The sequence below is a fragment of the Mixophyes fleayi genome, chromosome 2, assembly GCF_038048845.1.
Source record: "Mixophyes fleayi isolate aMixFle1 chromosome 2, aMixFle1.hap1, whole genome shotgun sequence".
NCBI lineage: Eukaryota > Metazoa > Chordata > Amphibia > Anura > Limnodynastidae > Mixophyes > Mixophyes fleayi.
The window spans coordinates 199,513,985-199,534,768 of record NC_134403.1 but is presented as its reverse complement, the minus strand read 5'-3'; the positions used below and the strand labels follow the sequence as shown (position 1 = coordinate 199,534,768).

Sequence of the window (20,784 nt, the reverse complement as noted above, 5' to 3'; positions counted from 1 at the left end):
AAATGTTCTTTGGGTAAAGATTACACTTCCTCTTATGCACTGCCTACAGCAATGGCTGTGAATCTTGCATATGCCATATAGACAGCCCATTAAATGGGCAACAGTTTGAAAGATGTTCACATAGAGAAAGGGATTTTGCACCATTAAAAACGAGCACACTGTGCTTCACTGTACTCAGGTGTTTACTTTAGCAAAGCTCTTACTTATTGTTTTACACAACAAAGAACATCTTCTGCTCAAAGAAGCACAAGTGCAGAATCTCCCTGTGCTCTGGAACATCTTGTCATATTAATCAATGCAAGAGAGGACATTTTAAAAGATTAGTCTGCGAATAGATGCAACAAAAGTTCACATTTCAAGCTACAATGTGTGATCACAGAGGAATGAATTGGGCAGATAGCGATTAAAGAGTGCTATGAATTTTGGATGTGAGAAATAAAATCATTAAGAGAGATATTGTTATAAGATATACGTGACGGAACAGATGTTAAAAATATTGCAATACATAACACAGAAAAACAAGATATAAACATCTGTTAAATGACGACTACTCTTATAGGTTAAATATAATTAATAGAACTACTAATATTTTTTAAAATACAAGTTAAAGGCTACTATCCAAACTCGTATTTATAATCATATTACAATTAAATTCAGATTTAGTAAAGTTGCAAAAAAACTTTCTGGCGATACGATCATCTGGGTTACACTTATGGATCATCATTCAGCCAAATGTCATTTTACGCTGTATTTGTAAATTTGCATTTTGCTGTGTGGTGTGGTTGGGGAACACCTACAGCCAAATTCCACCATCTAAACATTTCTCAGCCAAATGCGGAATTAGACAAAATATTCTGCGGTACCATTTGGAAGATGCCGCTCATCTCAAGTTGCATCATGGGGGAGGATTCGTTATCCTATATACACCAGGTGGTAAATGTATCAAAAAGTGAGATCTCTGGAGATTTTATGTGCTAAGTTGATTTTCTGTGCATGCACTTGCACTCGTATGCATGCTGCCAATTGTAGTTCCACAAGCATGTACTTTAAATGGTTCTAGATCTGGAAATATTAAGTATTGCCACATCAGAAAAAAAAAATTATTTACCCACTGGTAATGAAATAGTACTCCACTATAATATAATAAAATTAAAAAATGTTCCCTAATAATTAATGATATTTGGCCCACTTATTTAATTCATGTCTTACTTAAAGAATACTGTAGTGAAAAGGGAGGAATAACAGTTGTAACGATTAGCAAATAACTTAAATGTTGCGAATAAAGCATAATCATAAGGAACTGCAATGTAAATACTGTATATCAAATGAATCCATTTATAATTTGTGTTTCTCTGTAAGTTAAATGCAGGTGACTTCAAAGAGAGCCCTGGTTTCAAAGGGTTAATGACCAAACGCAATGTGTAAAATGTGAGCTCAAAAGTACTGGCCTGTATTTACTATGTGGCTCTGCAGAACCATCATCATCAGTTATTTATATAGCGCCACTAATTCCACAGCGCTGTACAGAGAACTCATTCACATCAGTCCCTGCTCCATTGGAGCTTACAGTCTAAATTCCCTAACATACATACACACACACAGACTAGGGTTAATTTTGATAGCAGTCAATTAACCTATTAGTATGTTTTGGAGTGTGGAAGGAAACCGGAGCACCCGAAGGAAACTCACGCAAACACAGGGAGAACATACAAACTCCACACAGATAAGGCCATGGTCGGGAATCGAACTCATGACCCCAGTGCTGTGCCACTGTGCTGCTCATAGGGTACAAGATAACAGTAAACTAAACAGTTTCAAAGACCCCTGGGGTGAGCCATGACCTGGTGGTTTTTGGCACCGGAACAGACTTTATGAAATCGGCCCAACATGTGGTCTTACACAAGTTGACCACATGCTGGCTTGCAATATTTTATATAGTGAAATATAATTGAATTTCCAAAATACCAGTTACGATCAATATAATTAGTGATCACCCACATCTTCAGCAATAGTATAGTGAAGGGCGGCACATATGTCAAATAAAGCTGTCTGTCACGCAGAGAATGAGAGAAAATTAGCATCAGCTCTACTAATACACTGGACCTATGCCTGTTTGGTATCAATGAATTGGTAAATTTGTATTGGATTTATTAATAATAAAATTGATTATGTGTGACACTTTCCAGAACAAATATGTTATTTTTAGCATTGGGTATTAAACAAAGAAGATGTAATTTGTGGCTGTAAAAATGTCACAGGCCTCACCTGGAAACCACATCCCACTAGGAGGGGAAATGTGACAAAGTGTCTTTAAAAAGATAAAACGATTTGCAAGAAATTGTCAGTCTTCAGGGAAATCAATCAACGTTATTAAGGTGTCCATCTTCCAAGCCAAATTCCCTTGATGCAGATTATACAACTCCTATGTAACTTTATACTCTGAACTTTCTCCTTTAATTTTATCGTTTTGCCATATATTTTTCCATCTTTTATTCATTGTTTTTATTACCTGTTATGATTGCACGTTTTGTATATTACATCTAACATTTAATAAGTGCTGTCCTTATTGCTCTAAATAAATTCATTGCCTGTTCAGAAGAGGTTGATTGCTTGGCTGTGTTAACTCTTTAAATACCAGTGGGAGAAGTGTTAACTCTTTTAGATATCAGAGCGCAGAGTGTGCGCAATTGGGTAATTAAGTTGTAGGCTTGCTACGGCCCTTATACGTAGCTGGTGGCAGTTGCAGAGAGGTGTGGAAATGTGTGCCTGTTTTGGGAAAGGGACCAGTTAAATCTGTAGCCTAAGTGATAAGTGACAGTGAAATTGAAGCTGCAATCTTCTGAGCTCCCTTACAGTAAACTTCAAAGTCACAAGTGTGCGGTTTGTGACGGGCAAAGGTGGTCAGGAGCAGTTTCCTGACAAAACAAAGATCCTATATTCTTTGACTGTGTGATTATTTGATAAGACATTAAATCAGGGAGCTGGTAGAGGTGGCTATCCCTGATAAATACATTTAAATGACAGCATTCATTGGACTAGGACAAATTGTTTGCGTTTACACCTAAATATAGAGTACTATTTGATTCAGAAGACATACAGCTATCCAATAAATTACAACATTACCTAAATGGTAAAGTTTTGAAGAATGTTGTATTGGCAGAGACACAATGATATTTAACACCCATACCCACTCTATTATTGCCACTGCTGCCACTAAAGTCCTAAGTAACTCTCACGTCCTTCTATGGCCTCTAACAATGCACATTTCTGCCACCCACCATGATGGTCATTCCTTGGACCTAGTGTTCTCCCATTCTTGTGACATCTCTAACTTTTGCAATCCCGTCGTCCTCTTCTCTGCCCACAGTCTACTTTGTTTTAACCTTTCTTTACTCCTTGACCCCCCTTCTATGCTCAAAGTCACTCGCACGCAGTGTCCCCTCAAAAGCATTGACCCCATCTTCTACAGCCTGTCCTTTAGACCCTGTTCCCTCCAAGTTCCTCTGCTCCCTCATTACCACTGCCTATCGTCACCATGCTCACCTCTTTGACCTCTTTCTCTCCACTAGTATCTTCCCCTCAGCCTTCAAGCAAGCGCTCATCTCCCCTATTCTCAAGAAACATTCCCTTGTCCCATCCTGCCTCTCCAGCTATCAGCTCATATCTCTGCTACCCTTTGCTTTTAAAATTCTTGCACGACTTGTCTTCAATGGTCTGACCTTCTTTGTCTTTTTCCACTTGCTTCTTGACCCTCTCCAGTTTGGCTTCTGTCCCCTTCATTTAACTGAAACTCCCCTCATTAATGTAACAGACTGCCTTCTCTCAGCCAAGTCTAAAGGTCACTTCTCCCTTCTCGCATTTCTTGACCTATCTGCTGCTTTTGACACCATTGATCACTCTCTTCTCCTCAGTACCCTTCACTTTCTAATTCTTCTCAAAACAGCTCTCTCCGTGTTTGAGTCCTACCTCTCTGTTTGTCCTTTAGTGTCTCTGATTCCGACTCAATCTCCTCCTCTCTTCCTCTTTTTTTGAAGAACCCCAAGACTCTGTCCTTGGCCCTCTACTCTTCTTTCTCTACACCACCTCTCTTGGCGAACTTATTCAATCATTTCGCTTCCAATACTACCTCTATCCCGATGACACACAAATCTATATTCCCTCCCCTGACCTCTATCCCTCCATCCTATCCCAAGTAACTATCTGTCTGTCTGCTGTCACTACCTGGATGTCAAAGTGCTTCCTCAAACTCAACATCTCCAAATCCAAGCTCATCATCTTTCCTCCTGCCAATCAACATTATTCATCAACATTTATTTATTTAGTGCCAGTAAACTTCATAATGCTTTACAGCGCTTTAATGGGGACAAATACAATAATATACAATGCTGGGTTCACTAGCTTATAATCTAAAGGGATTGCCAATGTTGCTATCCCTTCCAATATTTCTCCCTCTTGGCTGATAACATAATTCTCTCTCTCAAGCAAGCTATCTTGGAGTCACCCTTGACTCTGCCCTCAGCTTTCCCTTATATCCAGTTCCTTAACAAATCCTGCTACTTCCTCCTCCCTAACATCACTAAAATCCATCCCTTCCTATCTCAGGAAGCTATCTCAGGAAGCAATCAAAATCATGATACATATTTTTATTATACCAATTGTTGAATAGTTCTTCCACAGACACCTTGTTTCCTTATAATGTTAGATGTAGAGAGACATAACATGATAGGGGTATGGAGGCCTTTGAAAAAGCATAGCGAAATGCGTGTCGGCAGTTTTGCTGGGTGCACTCTCAATTTGAGTTTTTACAAATCGGATGCTTTTTATAGACATATAGCTCCCTAAACCCAAACCTAATACGGAGTGACTTGGAGGCAGATATCAAATCACTTCCAATACGAGGCATGCAGGATTGGCAGCAATAATAGAATAACAGTTGCTTCCTTAAATACACACATAAGATTAGGAACACATTCGTAAGAGCCTTTTGAAGCTAGATATAAGGGGCTATATCCCATCCAGTGGAGTAAGTCCACACCAGTGTCCGGTCACCACTATTTGGATATACATAAGAGACATATATAGATCTCCAGATTGATGATATATTTTATCCAGCAAGGATATGTTGGAAATTCTGTTTTTCAACTATTCCAATATAAAATTCTTCTACTAAAAAACAAGGCCATCAACAAAATTGCACTGACATAAATCTCCTCACTTCTATCAAAATATCTCCCAACTTGACACCTCCGTTCTGCCCAAGATCTGCATCTCTCTTCCACGCTCATAACTTCCACCCATTCTCGGTTACAGGTCTTTTTCGGGCTGCACCAATTTTATGATATTTACTCTCTTGCACCACAAGACTTTCCTCTAGTCTTCAAACCTTCAAGCATTCTCTGAAAACCCACCTCTTCAGACAAGCTTATAATATTCCTCTACCACCCTTTTAATCTCACTAGGTTACCCTATTACCACCTTCTATACCAGTGTTGGCTAACCTGTGACACTCCAGGTGTTGCGAAACTACAAGTCCCAGCATGCTTTGCCAATATATAGCAGCTTATTGCTGGAAGGATATGCTGGGACTTGTAGTTTCACAACACCTGGAGTGTCAGGTGTGACTGAGCATACAGCCCACTAAATACTTTGTAACCTTTGCATTCTGGCTGGACAAATATTCAAGATGATGTAGCACTTACGCTTGTGTATCAAACCATTGTCCCATAGACTGTAAGCTTGTGAGCAAGGCCCTCTTACCTCTCTGTACGTATGTATTACCCAGTATTATTTTATCACTGTTTTCTCCCAATTGTAAAGCGCTACGGAATCTGCTGGCGCTATATAAATGTTGATGATGATGATGATTCCTAATAATCATCCAATATACAGCTATTTAGAAGTTATGAGCTAGTGCATCCAGCGTATTTTATACGATCACTTATTGTTTACTCACGAGCACTATTATATTTTGCTATTTTTATCCATTATTTTAACTTAGTTAATAAAAGTTATATTTTATCATTATTTGTTTGATGTCCTCTTAACAAGCTTGATACTTTTCATTAAGGAAATATGGGAGTCCTTGTGCACCAATTCTGGAAACAACTTCTAGGGCGTGTTGCTAAAACCGACGATTTTTGGCTAGTTTGCCGGCAGTTTAGCCATCGTCGGATTTACTAACGGTAAAACCGCCGTCCAAACGCCCAGAAATTACTTTTTCCAAAACCACCACTTTAGAAATCGCCATGACGGTTTGAACAATGTTGAACATACAAACAGTCGGATTTACTATGGAGGGGTTTGTCAAACCGCCGGAAAAGCGCCATTCAAACGACCAAAATAAAAGAGCTGCTTGTGAGCGGCGAGATTGCTCAACCAGCATGCTGTTTGAGCTATTTTGCCATTCAGAACATAAGAGAAAGGGCCATTTCATGTCCAATGATTGCTCTTAGGATTGTATATGGGAAATGGGCAAAGTACAATGTAATTTCAGGGTAGCTTTAATTATTTTTCTTCCCCTTTTTGATTGCATCTTAATTTCTGAAACCAACATAATTTTAGATAAATTGTTTTTGGTTCAAAAAGGCAACAATAATAATGGTGCTTAAAAATAATCAAGATGCACAATGTTAATGCAATCCAAATGTGACAAAAACAAAAATGTGTTTCTGACTGAAGAAATCAGTCAATCACAGTCTATTGGCCAGCAGTTAATCATGATGCTTATAAAAAGGGGCCATCAATTTTTGTCAAATCTCCTGACATTGAAAGTAGCCAGTAGTTAAACGCCATGATACAGGTGCTTTTTTCAAAAAACCCGCCAACACACGAAATCGACGAGTTTTAAAGCAAAAGCGCCATGTTTCTTTCAAAGCCGGCGGCGGCGGCTTGGAGGCTTACATATCGCCGTTACATCGCCGGCGGATTCAGCTTAAAGCTTAAAATCGATCATTAGTAAATCCGGCTGCTTGACATGCAAAACCGCCGGAAAAACGCGGCGATGCATGACAGATCAAACACGATGCCAAACACGCCCGTTAGTAAATCTAGCCCCTAGTCTCTTGTTATATAAATAAGTTTTTTAGTTGCACCCCTTACACAATATATAAGAGGAATCTTAGAAAGATGTGAAAATAAGGGTAACTTCCTACAATCAGTGCTACAGAACAACCCTCTCTTTTCCTGACCCTTCTATCATAGCCAGCATTAACTTTTCAGGTCTCCTGTGGGATTGGACCATATAGACTAATACCCTGTTGCTGGTTCAAAGGTTGTTCTCCCTTGGGCCACTTTTGGTAGGTATTAACCACTACATACATGGAACAACCCACAAGACCTGCCGCTTTGGAGATGCTCTGACCTAGTCGTCTAGATATCACAATTTGGCCATTGCCAAAGTTGCTCAGATCCTTATGCTTACCTATTTTTCCTGTTTCCAACACATCAACTTCAAGAATGGACTGTTCACTTGCTGCTTAATTTATCCCAAACATAGACAGGTGCCATTGTAACGAAATATTCAATGTTAATAACTTCACATGGTTTTAATGTTGTGGCTGATCGGTGTATTTCCTGAAGCCCAGGCTACTGTGAAATATTCTGTATTGGAATTGCCTTGTAGCTAGTTGCATTTAATGCTACTACTGTGTTACTCCCTGATAAAACCAGCTTCTATTTCTGCAATCCTAAAATATTTTAATTCACACATAGAAAATGACCTAAATTTCCCCACACTGTTCAATGATTCCCCTCCTAGGTAAGGTGTTTTTTAGTGTTTAAGACAGTGATAGGCAGCATGAAGGGGCGGGGAAGGGGGATGCTATAGGTTACATTGTAAAGTGAGGTAGTACATTGAGTGATTTTTTTGAACATTAAACAATTCCACACTGTTATTAAATCAGGAATAGTTTTCAAAATCAGAGACATGATAGAGGCACAGGGGCAGGCTGAGATGGGGGGCATTCGCCCCACGGGCCGGTCCCATAGTGGGATACCTTGGGCTGGGGCACTGGGACAAATGCTTTTTTCCCCTTTAAAATGTTCCTAATAGGCTGCTGAGTCGAGTCTTGCCATCCCTCCCTTGTAGAGGCATGTAGGGTTATTACAGGTTACCCTTAGTACAGCGAAGGGAGCATCATGAGATAGATGTTTAGGTATTTCAGGAAAATGAAAGGTTGCTTCATCTTTCTTTTAGAAAGGGAGTCCAAATTAAACTAAATTTATTTTCGTTATAATGTAAGTAATATGTTATTTTTTCGATGCATGCCAAATAAAGTGTTTGAGGGATGGCCTAGAGGGTGGATCTGGTTGTTTCCAGTTCTTAACAGTCATCCATTTCGCTTCTGCCAAGATGTGATAAACCATCTTTTTGGAATGATCATAAACATTTTGGATTGAGCAGGAGAGGAGGAAGATCCACAGATCGTTATGGATAGATAATTCTAATAGAAAATTGAGAAAATTATGTAGCTTATCCCACAATATAGAAATACGTGGGCAGCGCCATAGAGAGTTTCACTGTGGCCTCCAGAGTTAACTGTAATAAACATATTATAGTGTGTTTGGAGTGTGGTACCATCTATAATAAAGTTTCTAAGCTGTTTCTTTGATCAGGTTGGAAATTGAACTATGAACTAATCCCTCACTTCGTCCCAGGAATTCTCATCAGAAGAAGGGCCTAAGGCATTCGCCCACTCTCTTTGAAATGACCCTGGTAACTAAACAAATGGTCCAATAGTAAGTTACTGCCAAATCCCAAATTCAGAGGGAGCGAATTCCTTTCACCAGCCAAAGTTGACACTAGCAGAACAGAGGTGTGGAGTCCATCAAGCCCCTCTGTTTTCACCAGGGACTACCTAATTGAGGTTTGGGCTTTGCTACTAAGAGCCCTCAGGTAGTGGCTCTCTGCACTACCTTCTGGTGTGGTGAGCTGATAAAATGAAGAAACGGAGTTCGAAGTGAATGAAAGTAGGAGTCTGATACATGAACAGACTGTGAGATGCCAAATCAGAAACAATAGGGATGTCAAATACCCTAGCCAAGATCAAAGCAGAAGTTCATGGAGACAGTCAGGAGAAGTAAGAAACTCGAACAGGATCTGTAGCTAGAAGCAGGGAATCTGCTAGCATGGCACTGTACAATGCTCAGACTTAAATAGAGAGAGCTAATTTGAAACTCATGCCTCTTGCATCAGAAGTCACAAAAAACCTGGAAGTGCCGGATGTTAGGGTGCAGCTTTGGGAGGGGGCAGAGAGAATCACCAGGTGCCAGGTACTGTAAGTGAAGCATGGACACCGGAGCTGGCATGACAGTTATATAATGAGGAGATCATTCTTTTATGGATGAACGATCAGATGCAAATCAGTTCAAAGGGAGATAAATTACGAGATACTTCAGTTAGAGGGAGTGAGAAGAGGAAGTGTCCAACCTGAAAATCCTCAAAAAATCCTGGTCATTGGGGGGCGACGACACAACTTTTGCTGGATAGTTTAAAGAGTGGCCCAAGTGTTATGCTCAATAAAATCTGTGACAATCAGAATCCTGCCCAGATCTATGAGTCAAAGCAGTTGACAGAAAGTCCAGGTGCTAGTGAAGGACAATTTATATTTAAAGTCCCACAGCTTTATGCAAAATGTAAGGGATGGGGCATGAAAAACTTGGAATGGTGTATGTGATTAGGAAGGCCACACAAAGTTAGAAAAATAGTTAAAATAAGAAATGTAGGATCTATAAATAGCCCTCCAGTCTTCAAGGGGGGGCATGCCATCTGACCTCCCTACTTTGCAGAGGATGTCACATTACTAGGGATTCGGATGCCCCCGTTCTGCCTTATTCTCTCCTTATTAGGCAGAGAATGAGATTGCAAGAAGCCAGTTGGGGGCCTACAGTTGAAGGCTCTGTGTGCCGCCTGTTGCCCACCCCTATTCTATATCTACCCATGAAATGGTATTATGAGTGACAAAGTTTGTTACCATTTGGGCAAGTGTATCATTTTGCATCAGGAAATCTTCTGCCATCTTGACAATTAGGTTTTTAAGGATAGATGATGAGGTTCTTGGGTTTTACCTTTCCATTCAAATTCAAGGACGTCTTGGATATTTTTAAACATTGTGTATGGCATCTGCATATGCAAACTTTAGAAAAGATACAGGAATTCTTGTATTATATCCTTTATAATAGCAATTATTCTGATTTATTTTTTGAGAATGACGGGGGTAAATTATCTTAATATAAATGTATTAATAAGATGTATCAAAAATCTAAAAGTACTTTATTTTATTCATTTGCTAATTGGGATTGAGACTATCTTTAATCTGGGGGGGGGGGGGGGGAAACATGAACAACATAGCCTCCAACTTGGAGAAGTTAATTTTCTTCCTCTGGGTAGCCAGTTACTGATATAGAGCCTATACATTATGCAGTGCTTTAGAGAGATTGTTTAATCATTTACATCAGCCCCTGGTCCCATGAGTTTCTACATGACTGGGAGTGAGATCTGAAGCACTGTGATAGAAGCAAATTATCAATTAATGGGGATATTTTAAAATTAGTCACCCACCTCTACCCCTTGGACATCTACGAAGGCTCTAATTGTTGCTGCTAAGGTCTATCATAATGGTGAAAATCAAGGGGGATAAAGTGCAGACTTGTATAGTCCCATTGCAAATGGAAGCTGTTTCTGAGGCAATTTCATTAATCATGACCTGTAGGGTTCAAGTATAGTGCTTGCACACCTGTTAGAAATCCCAAAGAGCCTTCAAAGTTTGGATCACCAACTTCTAGAAAATTTTATGAAAAGCCTTTCTGGCATCCAATGAAAAAGGATTGTGGCTGGATAATAATAAACTTCATTATAACACTGTAACTGTTTTTAATTCACTTGCAATTAAATACGATTTAAAGTGTACTACACAATGAAGTGCATATTTTTTGGCACTATCTGCTCCAAATTCCCTTATGTTTTATGATAAATACAGTACTCCAGCAGATCTAAGGGATTTGAATTTCCAGATTGAGAACATCAGGATAAGCATACATATATTCCATTTAATTGCACCCGATTTAACCTATTTCTATTATCTGTTCCCTTACATGCTATACAATGTGATGCTACCCGTTTATTACCTTTCATTAGATCCTATACACCACAGAAGAATGGGCACAAGAGGAATTACAATCACAACCAAAATGATTACAGACTTTATAATTCATATGGCTCTGTCTGGTAAACAAAGTGGTTCCAATGATAGGATCAGTATGATTAAGCTAGACAAATCCTAACTAATTAAGCTCTGCACCACTGCATTTATTTTCATGTATAGATGCAGACCTCTATTTATACCATAAAGTTCCCACCAATGATGTAATACTGCATGCGCGGTATCTGTGCGGGATAAAGTTTGTGAGTCACCCTGTGGGAGATACATATCAATGATGTGGAACATAGCCCGCATGGCAGCACATTGTGAAAAACGACTTTGAAGGAATTCTGCACCTCCTAATAAAGGCAACATGAATCTATAGTATATCTATATGAATAGTCTAGCTTCAGCTTTTGAGTTAGTATCATCATCATCACCATTTATTTATATAGCGCCACTTATTCCGCAGCTCTGTACAGAGAACTCACTCACATCAATCCCTGCCCCATTGGGGCTTACAGTCTAATTTCCCTAACACACACACAGACAGACACACAGACTAGGGTCAATTTGTAAGCAGCCAATTAACCTACCAGTATGTTTTTGGAGTGTGGGAGGAAACCGGAGCACCCGGAGGAAACCCACGCAAACACGGGGAGAACATACAAACTCCTCACAGATAAGGCCATGGTCGGGAATTGAACCCATGACCCCAGTGCTGTGAAGCAGAAGTGCTAACCACTTAGCCACCGTGCTGCCAATTTCTTCTATGTGCTCACTATCCTTTTTATCACTGTACTAGTGAATATGAATCTCAGCATTATAAAGCAGGGAGTGGGACACGATGATATTATCACACACCCTGCATCTCCTGCACTTGCCAGGGGAGGTTATAAAAGTTGGCAAGTATGTACGACAGGTAATGTGATAACTCCTCTTGGTCGTGGTTCTCATTTAGTTCTGCCTGCTGTAACATGGCTTTTAATAACTTGATCTGATTGGTTAGTTCTATGTAAACACCTTATTTTGTAAATACTATATATAGCATGTACATGAACTTAGCAATGTAGGGAATGTACTTGCTTGAAAAAGGACACAGTATAAGTTTAAAATATTCCATAATGTGAGCCACGTTATCTAAATTATAGCCCATAGAATAAAGGTGTTTTTAATTGTTTTATTCATGATGGTGCTGAATTCTATTTTTGCAATTATGGGAAATACCGTCTGTAAAGGGAGCTCTGACTTGTCACATTTATTTTTCTCTTTTGTAATACTTGTAATTACTAATAAGCAATGCAGGCTTCTGAAGGAATTTTTAATTATAATATTAAGAATATTTTAGAAATGGTGCTCCAAATTACAGTAATCCCCTTTATCTGGAAAACCGTAAGTCTTAAACATACCAGATAACACAATACAAATCTGATGAGCTTGATTGTTAGAATGGGCTTTAGATCTTTTTGGAACCTAGCAATACTCCTCATGACATTGGCTGCTGAGTTTGCACAATATTTTCAATGAAATGCATAACTACATAATTAGTGCTCCATAATCTTTGCTTCCTTTGGGTGTACCTAATATATGGCACAGACAAGTTTGCATAATAATTGTCTGAAGCCTGTGGGGCTTATTCAGAGTTGGACATTCTATGTCCTTCCACATTAGCAGTAACCGGTCCAGGCTATAGCACTGGTTCTGGGGACTCATTTTTGGAATTAGGTCTTGTGTTGTTTTGTTGTGCACAGTCCTGCATAGCAACCCCTGTGTGAATGAGGGAGATCCAAAGGAGGTGACTAGAAAGTTGTTTAAGAGGACTGCAGAGCTTGGTAAATAGTGCCTTAATGAAAAAAAAAACACCTATATTGATATACCCTTTAATTGCTAACATAGATATTGTGAAAGCGATCAAAGCACTTACAGCCAAAGCTTTGATGAAACAAGCAGCAAAGCTGTTACCAAAAAAGTGCTGAAAATGTGCATTTCGGTTGGTCCAGTTCATTGTAAAAAAAAAAAAAAAGGGGAAAGCATAAATTCATGTCTGCAGCAGGCGTTAACAAAAGATAATGTAATTATTTACCTGTGAAAGCCATCCTTCATCCTCCTGTCCACTCTGGTCTGAAGACAGGCTATCATAAGAGCCATGCCTTGTGATTGGACCAGGACTGCCAGGTGGAACCACTGCAAGAGATTAAACAGTCAGATGTCATGGAAATAAATGTAAAAAAATAAATAAATTATATATATATATATATATATATATATATATATATATATATATATATTTCTTAAAGAAAACAAGAAACATTGGTAGGTAAAGAACAAGATGTTATAACATTCCTTAAATAGTGGTAATAACAATAATAAGGAATAATAAAAAATTGTTAATAGTGTAAACATCTAAATTTTAAATCTGTTATTAAGATTAAGGGGGATATTTATCATACATAAGCCCCACCACCAATAAGATACACTGGGTTTCACCGGAGATAGTTTACCCATGCAAAATATGGGAAAGATTTTTTTTAACAAACATTGCGGTAGTACAATCCTAAAATCCTTTATACTTTGGATACAGCATTTTTACAGTGGTAATTATTTTATTTTTATATAAAAAAAAAATATTAACAAAAACAAATACAAATGTTTTATCTATTTTCTTGTTTTACAATTATTTTGCAATTATATTATTATTTTTGTATTTGTGGAATTGAAAGCCCAATTATGCATATCGAATCACTGAGTCAACTGAGTATCCCTCAGCTGTTCCCGCATTGCTTTATTCATAAATTGCGTTGATAAGTGATTTTTTTTATTGCTGCAATTAAAAAAAAAAAAAAAACAGCCTTAGTTTAGTGCTGCATATTAATAAATAGATGCCATCTTTTTCTACTTGGAATTCGAAATGTAATATGGCTATTGTCTCACATTTTGCTAGTTTCACAGCTGCCATATTGTCAGACCACCAATCTCCACAAGATTTTGAAGAGTTTTGTAGCCTGATTAAGAGATTTTTATTATAACAGCCCTTTTACTGCCTCCTTAATAATTAGAACAATAGATAGACTAATATTTGTCCGTGATTCCCCTAAACTCCCTTTCCCTAGGCCCAAGAACCATGCACTTTGGAGCTCAAACAATACCCACTAATAAATTGTATGCCAAAACCCTCTTTAAAAAGAACACTCTCCAAACTTGTCGCTCAGCGCTATAACCTATTCTCAGTAACCCTGCTTTCAAAAAGATTCTGTCAACTGCAGCATTTCAGCACTGGGAAGAAAACCAGGGGGTAAATGTATCAAGCTGCGATTTTAAATTTCCAGCGAGTTTCTTTGGCGAGTTTAAAATCATCGATTTATTAACCGGCAATTTGATGTAAAATCGCTGGAGATGCATTTCTTTCAAAATTGCTTCAAATCGCAGTCCCAATTTTTTCCCACTCTAGCTATACAAATCGCCAAATGTATGACACTGTGAATTTGCAAACTCGCCCGAATTTGAATTCAAAATCGCCAGATACAACACGTTGCTTTCTATAGGTGAGATTAGCAAACACATCACTGTTACACTGCAGGGCAATGTTAATATAACAGGAGGCACAATGGGAGTGTTTAAATAAACTATCTATTTTGTTGCAGAGGGGCAAAAATTATTTGTAATCTTCTTACGGGGAACAATTTACTTTAATAATAAATTAGTGGGCTACATGTAATTATAGAATAAATGTAAGTGGTTTTTTTGTTTTTTTTAATAACAGCTTACTATTTCATCAGCAGTAGGGCAATATTTATATTTTTATGATATGTCAACAAAATTTCCTGATGGGGACACCATTAAAAGTACAAACTTGTGGCACTACAAGTGTCAGCATGCACTTGTAGTGCCACAAGTCTGTACTTTTAATGTGAAATTATCAAATCTTGAGTAGGTCTGATTTGGGGAGCAGTAGGCTCTGTGTTTATGGGTAGTGTATCTACTAGGTATCAACAACTTGATCAAGGTGAAGAGATTTTTAAGGCACATCAGTGCTGGGTAAGACATAGAGGGCCTGATCATGAAATCGGAAGGCAACTTACACACACGTTGTGGTTTAAAAAAGAAATCGGTACTTGAGTGTAGTTCTGACTGTATTCAAATCCAACCGAATCTCAAGATGCATTTCAATTTGAATCTGGGTGTAAGTACACTCTGCCTAAACAGTACTTGCCGTATGTTAACAACCAGAACAGAGTGCAGTATACGCACAAGCACAAATGCAAAATAAGGTCACATCAGAACGCATACAAAAACATTTATATTATAAAATAAATGAACAGCTCTAAACAGTATCATTATTAATAAAAATATGGTTGGTTTAAAAAATATTTTTTTTTCATTTTTTTTTATTATATACATAAATCAAGAAGTTCTTAAGGCGTACTATACATACAATGCGTTTTTATGGTCTATCTTACTTACATACATATTCTGCGCTAGCTAGTGACACACATATGTGTAGTTTTCCAAACAAAGACTATGCTGTGCTAGTCATCACTATCAGCCGACGATGACATCTGCCCTGTTGCTAGTACCTCTGAAACCAAGCGTACTTAAGAGAAACCCAGGACTTGCATCTGTGTTAGAATGCCCTCGGCATGCCATTACTTTACAATGGCTATGTCCATCTGTCTCTTCCCACTGCCGTTCCGCACTTCAAGTCGTAGGCAGTCATAAGTGTCATTTGCATTCAGACATGAATTACAGGCAATTGTGTTCATTGACGTAACATCCGTTTCTAAGCATGCGCAGAGCTATTTCATGCAACATGCACACAAATGGACTTGCGCTCAAACATGAATCAAGCCCAGAATCTTCCCTGGGATGACACCAGGGGGTAAATATATTATGCTGCGGTTTTTGCCAGTCGCCTATATTCAGCGACTTTGCAGGCCAAATTTAAAACGGCAATGTCTTTAAAGGCAAAATTTGAAGTTTTAAATTTGCCCTGCAAAATCGCCAAATATCGGTCACTTGCAAAAACCGCATCATGATACATTTACCCCCAGGATAGGTTTTAGTGTCAAGTTGAAATCTCTACCACACATCAAGATCCACTTCTGGAAATCCCTGATAAGCCCATACACACAGAGATAGTTCCAATATCTTTATTTGGTTATTAAATTCTAAAACATTAAAATATATCAAATTTATGTTGGGAATCTGGAAGAAGAAGAAGATATATGCCAGCTGGTATATTCTGACAATTGACAACGGGGTAAGACGACCAGTGAACCAGCGACAGGGCCATGAACATCCAAGGCACATTGATGAGCGTGGGGAGCGAAGGCTGGCCCATCTGGTCCAATCTCACAGAACAGCTGCTGTAGCAAAAATTGCTGAAAAAGTTAATGCTGGCTATGACATAAAGGTGTCAGAACACACAGTGGATCGCAGCTTGCTGCATATGGGGCTGTGTAGACTAGTCAAAGTGCCCATGCTGACCCCTGACCCCTGTCCACCACAAAAAGCGCTTAGAAAGGGGATGTTAACAACAGAATTGGACCATGGGGCAATTGAAGAACATGGTCTAGTCTGATGAATCAAGTTTTCTTTTATATCAAGTGGACGGCTGGGTGCATGTGTGTCATTTACCTAGGTAAGTGATGGCACCAGGATTCAGTAGGAACCAGGTGAAATCATTGAGGCATGATGCACAAAATGATTAATGAATGGTAAGCTCAGTGTACAGATGGCTGCCTCCACTTCATGAAGGTGATTGTTGTATAAAAAGACAATTCATCATTTAGCAAATTTAACCCTCTATTATAGAATTAAATATCCTAGTTCAGCACAAAAGACATGTTATGTTACCTGACTTATGGAATGTGCATTATCAATTAGTACAATGAATTTTCGTTACTAGTTTGTAACAGCATGGTATGTAACCCTACAATCTATCATCAAATCACATGTCGACTGAAGCATGGTTATTTTCAGGGAGCATACACACATCTATATTGTTTTCTGCTTCCTGTTTTCTTAGTTCTTCAGGGAAAATGAATACAGTACATTCCTAATAGGAGGGGAAAAAATGTGTGCGTGTACTATCTCATGCTTCCTTCAATTAAAATGTTCTGGCGGCAAGTTCACAAGAGGGGCAGCAGTGTTCAAACTTAACCATGGAAAATCATGATCTACTGTTCAAAGCGTATAAAAAAACAGTTTCCCTCTGTTTAAAAAGTGTGGTTAATATAATGTTCCCAGAAAAAGTTGGCTACTGTGCAAGCTGTGGCAACTTTTATTAGACCAAGAAGTTGATCTTTTAAAATATTAATTAATGTAGTAAAACAAATTATAAAAGGCATTGCTTATATACAGTCTGGCTATTTAGAAACACTGATCTTCGCCATCATTAGATCTCTGTATTACCAATCTATGAAATGCTTCAGCATGCATTAGTTTACAATCAGCAAATTCAGAATTGATCACTACTACTATGTATGCTTTAAATCTTCATGCGGAAATAATCACCCAAATGCTCACCGAAAATTAGGAAAATTTGCATATGAATCAATTGTAGTTTTGGGCAGAGCAACCTTCTGTTCTTCTGGAAGGAGTTGGGCTGGAACAAGTAGAACAACCCCTTCCAGTATAGCCGGTACAGTTTCTGCTTGTAAATTGACATTTGAAAGTTTGTCTGATAGTACCAACAGGAAGAAGTTAAGTTGTGGAAACCAAAGACTATCTATAAGTTTTTCAGTGCAAAGGGCATTAAAGAGTATTCTAGGACTTCCTGCCAGCACTGTTTGGGAAAATGTGTGTCTCAGCATTCTTACCATCAGGCACAATGATCAGACACTCCCACACTCTTCAAATCTTTAAACTATCTCTGAAAACTCATCTTTTTATTGGAACTTACCCTACTCCCAACTATTATACCCACACTAATGTACCCTCACATGTGTCCCAATCCTAATAAGCCCTGTGCTGAATAGATTTGGACTCTCAGTCATCTCTAAATGAGGCTCTATATCTTTTTCATTCCATTATCACATGGTTCAGAGCTATATAGTGAAACCAATTAACTCCTCTGCAGTTACCTGATGAAGACTAGTCATCCATAAAACTCTGCATCCCAAGTGAGACAGCATCAATGACCAGCAAAACAGTGGGTCAACGTCAACAAAAGCAACATCATTTACCATCTGTAACATGTGTAGGTCTGCAAACTGTCTGTGTCTATACTATTAACCAGTGTTTAATGATAAATAGTTGTCTAAGATTTAGGTGTGAAAATCTTGACATCTGGGGACAAGGAGTTAAATTTGCACAAAAAACTGTGCATTTATAACAAGTGACACCCTTGCATTCTAAGTTAACACCAATCACAAAATCAAAAGTCAGGTAACAGAGGACTATACAAGCACAAAGACGTTAAAACGCTAAGGTTGAGTTAGGAATCCTGCACATGGGAGGGTAAGGGTTAAAAAAGCAGTTAAAGCTTTGTTGCTGGATTAATTATATGAAAGGGCCAATGGGTGAGATGTTGGGAGTGCTCATAGGGGTAGGAGGTAGTTTATTTGAGTGAGTGTGAGCAAATTTCCTCTTGGCGTTGTGAATTTCCCAACGACCCACACCGAGTGGGAAAGCATGGCAGTCAGCGCCCGTGGGTGGCACAAGAAGCAATTGTGGAGCACTCTTCTTCAAATTGCGCTGCCCTTGCAGGGGGTCCAGTGCTGAGCCAAGAAGAGTGTGTTCTTTGTGACCTGGCAGTGTTGGGGGAGTACAGCCACCCTTAATGGATAATATATTGTTTATCTGGAGCTGATGGTTTGCTCCTGCTTTCTTGGCCAACATTTTAGAAATAATTAAAGCCGTTACCCCTTTTGCCAAATATGTCTTCTGATCTTCATTTTATTATAAGATTTATAGTTATAGGTTTTGAGTCGCGTGTAGAGGTGAGAACATCAATCGATTGGTGGTTTAATATACTTTATTATTAATCATTAAATATTTCAAACATAATCAATCTTATGGTTTGCCATTAAATATACTAGTGAAATGGTAGAAAACTAATTGCTTTCCATATAGTAACAGTGCTTGAACAAAAAAAAGTGAACTTCTTATATAAATTAGTTTAGTTTTTATATTACGGCCCAGATTAATTTATGTGCTATTCTAACACATAGGGGCATATTCAACTGTCGGCGGAAACGCTGAAAATCCTGCGGTCTGTGCACGATTACCGTTATTACGGCAATCATGCGCGGAAAAACAGTTAATACGGTAATTTACTCCCTGAGCCGCGAGCTGAAATCCAGCTAGATTTTACCGTATTTACTGTACTAGTTTTAATGCCGCAGAACTTTTGAATATGCCCCATAGACTTCACCAGAAAGCTAATCAGATAAATAGTGTTATTATAGTGTAACCAGATTTTCATTATATTTAGCAGCAGTTCACTATGTGATTAATAAGAGGTGGATTTTCTTAATATTCACTTATTCATATATAGATCATAATAATATGCAAGCCAAGTTGCTTTGGTGACTGTTGGTTAGGATTTGCTGCTACCGTATGTGATGACTGAGACACAGACATATACTTGAAGTAGAGCTCTCCATTAAGAGAACTAATATATATATACAATGTAATTCAAGGTAATGTAAACATAAAATTGAAGGTCAGGAGAAAAAAATAAGTAATGCATGTAAGATATGGCAAATTTTAAAAAACAAATCTGCCAAAAGTTAAATAGATCATAATTTAAAATGAGCTTATGAATGGGGCTTCCTCTGTCTTACCCACCTCCCCTTTATCCTAGCAACTAAAATTATGAATGGAGCAGACTTGATGAGGAAAGAAGGGCCTTTCTTACAGTGCTGGAATGCATTAGGTTCCTAATACAACACTGAATTGCTCAGTTTAACGTACAATAAATATTTGTACTAGAATAACAATGTAACCTATTCCATATAAGAAAAGCACAATCATTTAAATGCCAATCAAGCTTAAACCAACTGCTTTCTTAATATGTATAGTGCAGTAGCAGTGCCAATGTCATATTTGTATTTAACTAAGCAGCAATGGAGTTTGCTTGAGTTTTGTATTAGCTCAATCAATGTTTTTCCCTGAACCTTGACCCTTGGGTGCAATACAGGCCCACTAATTAATTATTAATGTTTTCTAACAGCCAATGCTTTGAGTATCTGGTTTCACTTTACTTTCTTTACCGGCTCCTTGTAGAATGGTAACAAACAGCATGTAATTATAAAATGGACATCTAGTTGTTACCCTGGAGATCCCAACCATGGTAATATTTTGGACTTGCATACAAGCATGTTTTTACTTCTGCAAGTTAAGCACATCAAATTGTGTGATTTTTTGGACACAGTAATTAAGTTTAGAAAATAGACTATATTTAAATGTTTGTAATGCAAGTTAGCACTGTAACAGCAAGCATCACCCCCCTTCCCCTCAGTCATTCTGGACTAATTAGCATTGTAACTCCATCAGTCTCTTCTTGATAGTTCAAGCATTGACTGTGCTTCACTTTGTAGATCTTTAACTATTTCCAATATTGCCCAATGTAGCAAATGGAACAGTTTTACTGAGCTCTAAGGAAGAGATGGATGCCCACTCCTAGAACTTTAAGCACCTAGAT

The 20,784-nt window shown here is 38.3% G+C and overlaps 1 protein-coding gene across 10 annotated transcripts in view; it reads right to left on the bottom strand.

The window, feature by feature from the left end:
* BCAS3 (BCAS3 microtubule associated cell migration factor) overlaps nucleotides 1-20,784 on the bottom strand; it is a 1,120,339-nt gene that overhangs the window by 497,937 nt on the left and 601,618 nt on the right. For all 10 annotated transcript variants that reach the window (XR_012688055.1, XM_075195324.1, XM_075195323.1 and 7 more), the window contains one exon: nucleotides 13,222-13,322. Coding sequence is in view for 9 of the 10 variants with exons in the window: in XM_075195324.1 (XP_075051425.1) it covers nucleotides 13,222-13,322 (101 nt within the window). In the remaining variant the exon portion in view is untranslated. The remainder of the gene's footprint in view (nucleotides 1-13,221; nucleotides 13,323-20,784) is intronic.